Source organism: Nilaparvata lugens, unplaced genomic scaffold (genome assembly GCF_014356525.2).
Source record: "Nilaparvata lugens isolate BPH unplaced genomic scaffold, ASM1435652v1 scaffold7320, whole genome shotgun sequence".
Taxonomy (NCBI): domain Eukaryota; kingdom Metazoa; phylum Arthropoda; class Insecta; order Hemiptera; family Delphacidae; genus Nilaparvata; species Nilaparvata lugens.
In genome coordinates this window covers 5,506-12,208 of record NW_024093069.1, presented here as the reverse complement: position 1 = coordinate 12,208, position 6,703 = coordinate 5,506, and the positions used below count along the sequence as shown (strand labels likewise).

Below are 6,703 nucleotides of genomic sequence, written 5' to 3'. Positions count from 1 at the left end.
TAAAATATTTTAAAAAAGGGTACTGAGATTTTTATTTATTTTCTTATATTTATATTACAAGTAGCCCTATACAGGAAAGAGATAAATAAGATTTAATCCAGTTCAAGATGAATTTAGTTTAAACTGGCTCTGTGCAAACGGCCCTAAATCAATTTTTAATCACCTATTAAATTTGTTTTTTAATGTGAGAATATCGATGATACTGATTGGCACGCATCATAATACTATGACTACAAAACAAAATATGAAACCATAAACCTTATAGAAATAGACATGGCTTCTCCAGACACATGCAATGAATAATCCACTTGTCAGCTGATTGATTATGATTAATTCTATGGTCTGATTAATCCTATCTTCAGAGTAGATGATATATCGGAGTATGAGGAATTCCTTTTCTTTTCATATATCCTTAAAATGCAAAATTTCAAAAAAAACTTGTATATACATCGACGCGCAGTTAAAAAGGAATATTACATGCATAGCCTACATTCATTCGAAAATCCAAGTTAAAACATAGACCTCACTACGTTCGGTCAAATATTTGCAGTAGCGGAAGTCTTCGGGGTGATCTACAGCATTTAATTGGGATTTTCGTTTAATAATAATATTGTTAAAAAATGAAATTAATAAAGATAGATATATTAACCTCTGTAGCACGCGTGTGGCATAGTCGGGCGAATGGTTTTCGTTGGAAGACGTGTACACCTTACACTTGACAGCTGATACATTGCTCAGGTCCAACTCAGCTGTGGCCATACTCTCCTCTACAGGGTGCTCCAGAGAGATCGAGATCTGGCACCACGACAGAGGGGTCAGCTCCATTATTATCGTCTTCTCTCAGTCGGCAACTGAACAAAATAAATTCAAAGAATTGAAAAAACACATAGTTTTATTTCTGTCACATCCACATTTGTTAGATTTGTCAAAGGACTGCAGTATCGTGTTGAAACCAACACCACAGAATAGATACAGAATGGAACCAACAAACAAAAGCCTATCCAAACAATGCTTTTTAAAGGCACAAGTACTATTTTTGTCACATCCACATTTATTAGACTTGTCCAAAGGACTGCAGTATCGTGTTGAAACCAACACCACGGAATATTATTTTATTTATTTATTTATGGAGACAACAGGTCAACAGGTTACCCCTAATGTGTCTCCTTCACAAATACAACAATACAAGATTATTATACAATGAAAATACAATGAGCAATATAACTTACAATTGCAAATGTTTAAAAGAAAAACACTAGAAATATAAGAGAAGGAAAAAAATCTGGTGTGGGCACTCACACAACTTTCCTGCCGTATGAAAATTGATCACCTGACGCTAGTGTTCCCGCGTCTCAAGTCCACTATTCAAAGATTTGAGCCAGCTGGTGACAGGGCAATAACGCTGGAGACACACATGAGGTCTATATTTCTTCATAGTGAATGTTAATAGAATCAACAATAATTTGCAATTGAATAATCACATTTTCTCGATTTAAAGCTTATTTCAATTTTAGGTGAAAATGTTACTGAACATTAATAATTGTAGAGACTTCATGCTCAATCTACTCCACTTGATTTTTTTCGTTTCAATTGCATCTGAAACCTGATAATTGGGAATCTATCTGCATTGATGGGGCGAAGCTCCTGAAATTTTTACAGATATGGACTTGTGGCAGTTGATAGAGCTTATCGATGACTATTTTAGGTATGATTTGATCAAAATCGTTGGAGCCGTTTCCGAGAAAATCACGAAAAACCTGTTTTTGACAACATTCTCGCCATTTTAGCCGCCATCTTGAATTGCATTTGATCGAAATGTTCGTGTCGGATCCTTATAGTGGAAGGACCTTAAGTTCCAAATTTCAAGTCATTCCGTTAATGGGAGATGAGATATCGTATACACAGACGCACATACACTCATACACACACACACACCACACACGCACACACACACACACACACCACACACACCACACACAACACACACACACACACACACACACAACACACACCACAACATAAAGACCAATACCCAAAAAACCACTTTTTGGACTCAGGGGACCTTGAAACGTATAGAAATGTAGAATTGGGGTACCTTAATTTTTTTCGGAAAGTAATACTTTCCTTACCTGTGGTATAGGGCAAGGAAAGTATATTATACAAAACAATACAATGAGCAATATAACTTACAATTGCAATATTGTTAAAAGAAAAAAACTATGGAAATATAAGAGAAGGAAAAAAATAGTTGTATACAAGAAAATTATCATAAAACGAAATATAGAAATGAAAAGATCTAAAATGAAATAAAAATGTTACAAAGAAGGATAAAACTAACAAATGAATGTCAGAGGACTGATACCTTCCAATGAAGAGACAGAATGAGTAAGAAGTAGGCCTACACAGTGCAATAGATACACACCTATAAATACAGCAACAATAATCGACAACCGGAATAGGGTGATATCGGAATAGATACAGAATGGAAACTAACAAACAAAAGCCTATCAGGGTCAGCAGGGGCGCGACAGTCGAGACCGACGACAGTCGAGGACTTTTTTACAGTCCTCTACGGTCGTAGGCCTCGACTGTCGGGAGTGTACGAAAATTGAAGAGTCCTCTACTGTCGCCTAACGCAGGCGACATTTGAGGCCTCTTTTTCAGGAGTCCTCTCCCGGCGCTGGTCTCGACTGTCGCAGGACTCTTCTGTCGTTTGCCTCGTTTGACATCGACCCATCCAGACAATGCTTTTTAAATGGCACAAATACTGGACAAGTCACGTGACTGCCTCATCTTGTTAGCAAGTTGAAATCCTGTCTTTTGATTGGTTCGCGACAGTGAACGAGATCAATTGATCCGGATCAGTAAGTGATCCGAACCTCCCATCAATACTATCACCATAGAGAAACAGTAGCGAAGTAGATATCCCATGGTAGAGGCGTTTATGTCGCAACTTTTACTGTTATCCCAAGCTTATAGTCCACGTAGCTCTTTTCTGTGAAGCTTTATGACGCTGGTAGTCTCTCATATTGTGCCGTTCAGAATACACTCTTACCGGTCAAAAACAGAAAAAAATCAACAATAATCGACAGTAATCGGCTTGGGATAACAGTAAAAGTTGCGACATAAACGCCCTATACAATGGGATATACTTACACTATTGTTTCTCTATGCTATTACAATGCGGCGCTCCTAACAAGATGGCGGATTTTTGTGTCAGGGTACTAGCCGAGTTTCCATACTGTATGTATTCTGTGCCAACACATCTTCAGAGTATAGTGAGGTCTGTGTTATATGACAGTGGAGAAAGATAGGGGAACAACGTTGCCGATCCTATGTCTTGTCAATGCCTTCTATAGACGGTAGCTGATACAGGCTTATTGATGTAATAACTGTTCATTCTCGTTTGAAATTTTCAATTATATTTTATTAGGCAAGAAATTATATTTCTCAATAATTCAATAATGAATTTTCATAAAGATAAAATATTTTGTTAAACGATGCCGATCCTCTGTCTTTCAATGCCTTCTATAGACGGTAGCTGATACAGGTTATTGATGTAATATTAACTGTTCATTCTCGTTTACAATAATCAATTCAAATTCAAATCAAATTTATTTCAAATTCAAATTTTATTTATTCAAACTCACAATATTCACAATCAGATCAATAAGAGAAACAAAACAAACAGCTCAGTAAGATAAAAAATAATTAATGGAAGAATAATAAAATGAATCAACAATTGTATAACAATTATTGTATTATTAACTCAACTCGATACCAACTCTACGATTTGATACATTCGCTATCTGCTCTGTGGAATGATAGACAAGGATAGCAACACCAATGTTAATCAACTATGCCATTATACGTGGACCTCACTGTAATTTAGGTGTACTCCTTACTCACCATGCTTAGCATTTTATATAGTGAGGTCCACGTTATAATAGCAGTGGAGAAAGATAGCAGAACAACGTTGCCGAACGTCTCTGTTTCAATGCCTTCTCTAGACGGTAGTTGATACAGTTTATTGATGTAATATTAACTGTTCATTCTCGTTTTATTATAATCAATTTTATTTTATCAAACGAGATATCATAATTATTTTTTATAATTTCATAATTAAGATCGAATATTTCGTTAATTAATTATTAATTTTACATTGTTGAAAGATGGCCTGGCAACAGAGCAAAGCGAGTACCTCCAATTGCTAGTCAGGAATGCTTACCCTTACACCAAACTGACAATCTCTGGTTAGCAGCGCTCATTTTATACGAAGCCATAGCGGCAACCAGTTTACAGATGGAATTAAATAGAGAATGCATTATTAAAATGCTAATTAATATATAATTATTATTAACGATTATTTAGCATTTGAATAAATGCATTCTCTATTTAATTCCATCTGTAAACTGGTTGGCCGCTATGGCTTCGTATAAAATGAGCGCTGCTATCCAGAGATTGTCAGTTTGGTGTAAGGGTAAGCATTCCTGACCGGCAATTGGGAGAGGTACCGGGTTCGATTCCCGGGCTGGCAAATAATTTTTGGATATAGTAGTTCTCATCGAATTTCTATTTTAGCTGTTAACCCTGTTGTCAATGTCTGCAGTAGCAGAAGTCTTCGGGGTGATTTACAGATTTATTTACGATTTTCGTAAATATAATTATATATTAATTAGCATTTGAATAAATGCATTCTCTATTTAATTCCATCTGTAACGTGCACCTCATTATAGAAATGCGATCAACGAACTAATTTTATAACGTGGATCTCATTATAGAACAACTACAGTAATAATAATAGAACAACTAATTTAGGTGACATCCGCACTCACCATGCTTAGCATTAGGTCGAATACAGCTGGTTATAAGTGTATTGAATAGAGCCTGTTGTCTTAGCAGAGCGATGACCTTGGGCACATGTGAAGGATGGCTGAACGGTATACTGGTCACTAGAACCCCCTCCAACTGCCGGTTCTCAGTCATGAAGTAGCAATGGGTATGGTCAGGCAGTGTCTGCAAAACATCAAAAATGAACAGCTGTAGAAACTAGTAGTTCTGTGAACAGTAGACCTCACGCAGTATTCTCATCCACAAGTACCTGATTGTGTACGTTCTGTGTACAGTAAATTGTTCCAGTTCCAATCGTAAATTGTTCAAATTGTGACTAGTGCAAAATGTTCCCATGGAACGCCATTTCAAAATCGTTGGTTCAAGCTTTTGACGCGCACTTATGAAGTCGATTTACACCAAAATGTGTCGTTTACTAGCTGCGTGAATGAAGAAAGGCTGTTTTACAAACTAAACCGTCTAGAAAAGTGTGCATTTCATTTATTCCATTACTCTCAAATTTTCTATAGAGAAAAATTCATTTAATGAATGGTTATCAAACATCATATTGTTGGTTATGTATTCTATGGTAAAGAAAGAAACTATCAGCACATGCGCAGAGTAGCAAGCAGACTACAATGATCGACCAATGAGAGCTCAGATAGTTGGAACTGTACCAGGTCGGACAATTTACCACACTTCGACTGTGGGGCAGGATTTTGGAGCTGGAACAGGTTTCTGGAACAGAATCTGTCAAAATTCCTCCCATGGAACGCGGAGCTTTTTACTTGGTAAATTGTGAATCGGACAATTTACCACATTCCATGTACACAGAACGAGCCCATTGAAACTATAGACCTTATGGAAATACAGCAATAGACTATATGTAAACTACATACAATAGTAAACTACATCCGTGTTTCGGATGGACACGTTAAGCCGTCGGTCCCGGCTGCCTAAAAAGCAGTCGTTAGGTCATGTCAGAGGCCCTGAAATTGATCAGTTGCGACCTGAAAACTCTGACACCAGACCTGAGCCTGCCAGGTCACTCGATATTATTATTATTATATACAGCAATAGACTGGCTTCTCCACACATCTGTGTCAACTGATGGAAACGATACAACGATTTTGAAATGGCGTTCCATGGGAACATTTTGCACTAGTCACGTGATGGAACAATTTACCATTGGAACTGGAACAATTACTGTACACAGAACTTGTCAGCTGATTTATGATGAATAATTCTATAGTCTGATTTTTACTCTATATTGGCGTATGAAGTAGGCTCCTTTTCCTTATATATCATCCTTGAAATGCAAAATTTCCAAAAACTTGTATATACGTCGACGCGCAAATAAAAAAGGAACATAGCTGTCAAATTTCATGAAAATCTATTACCGCGTTTCGCCGTAAATGCGCAACATATAAACATTTAAACATTAAGAGAAATGCCAAACCGTCGACTTGAATCTTAGACCTCACTTCGCTCGGTCCATTATGCTATTTTTTCTCTATGGTAACGGCGCTGAACAACAAGGCTCACTCACCACAAACATTCCACGATTCTCAACCGGGGTCACCTCCTTTCCTCCTCCTCCTCCTCCTCCTCCTCCTCCACCACCACCTCCTCCTCCCTTAGCTAAGTAGTGCCAACATGGGCTGCTGACTGCCCACCAACTGCACAGCACACTGGTTCCACTTTCCTCCTCCGACTCCTCCTCCTCCCACATCTCCTCCTGCGTGATGACGCGTCTGATTTGGTCGAGCAGGGAGGCAGACGGCATCGTTGCGAGAGTCTCAGTGCAAAGCAGGCTGGGAGGTTGGCGCTGTTAGCGGCCGTTAGAGGGGTGTACGACGGTGATGGGCTGAAA

The 6,703-nt window shown here is 38.0% G+C and overlaps 1 protein-coding gene across 1 annotated transcript; it reads right to left on the bottom strand.

Annotated features, from left to right (window-relative positions):
- Nucleotides 1-840: 840 nt before the first annotated feature.
- On the bottom strand, nt 841-6,428 carry LOC120356624 (mediator of RNA polymerase II transcription subunit 1-like). The gene is made up of 3 exons (XM_039445579.1): nt 6,380-6,428; nt 4,836-5,016; nt 841-851 (listed from the first exon to the last, which is right to left on the bottom strand). The coding sequence occupies exons 1-3, from the start codon at nt 6,386-6,388 to the stop codon at nt 841-843; spliced, it is 201 nt and encodes a 66-aa protein (XP_039301513.1). The 5' UTR covers nt 6,389-6,428.
- Between the last annotated feature and the right edge of the window lie 275 nt (nt 6,429-6,703).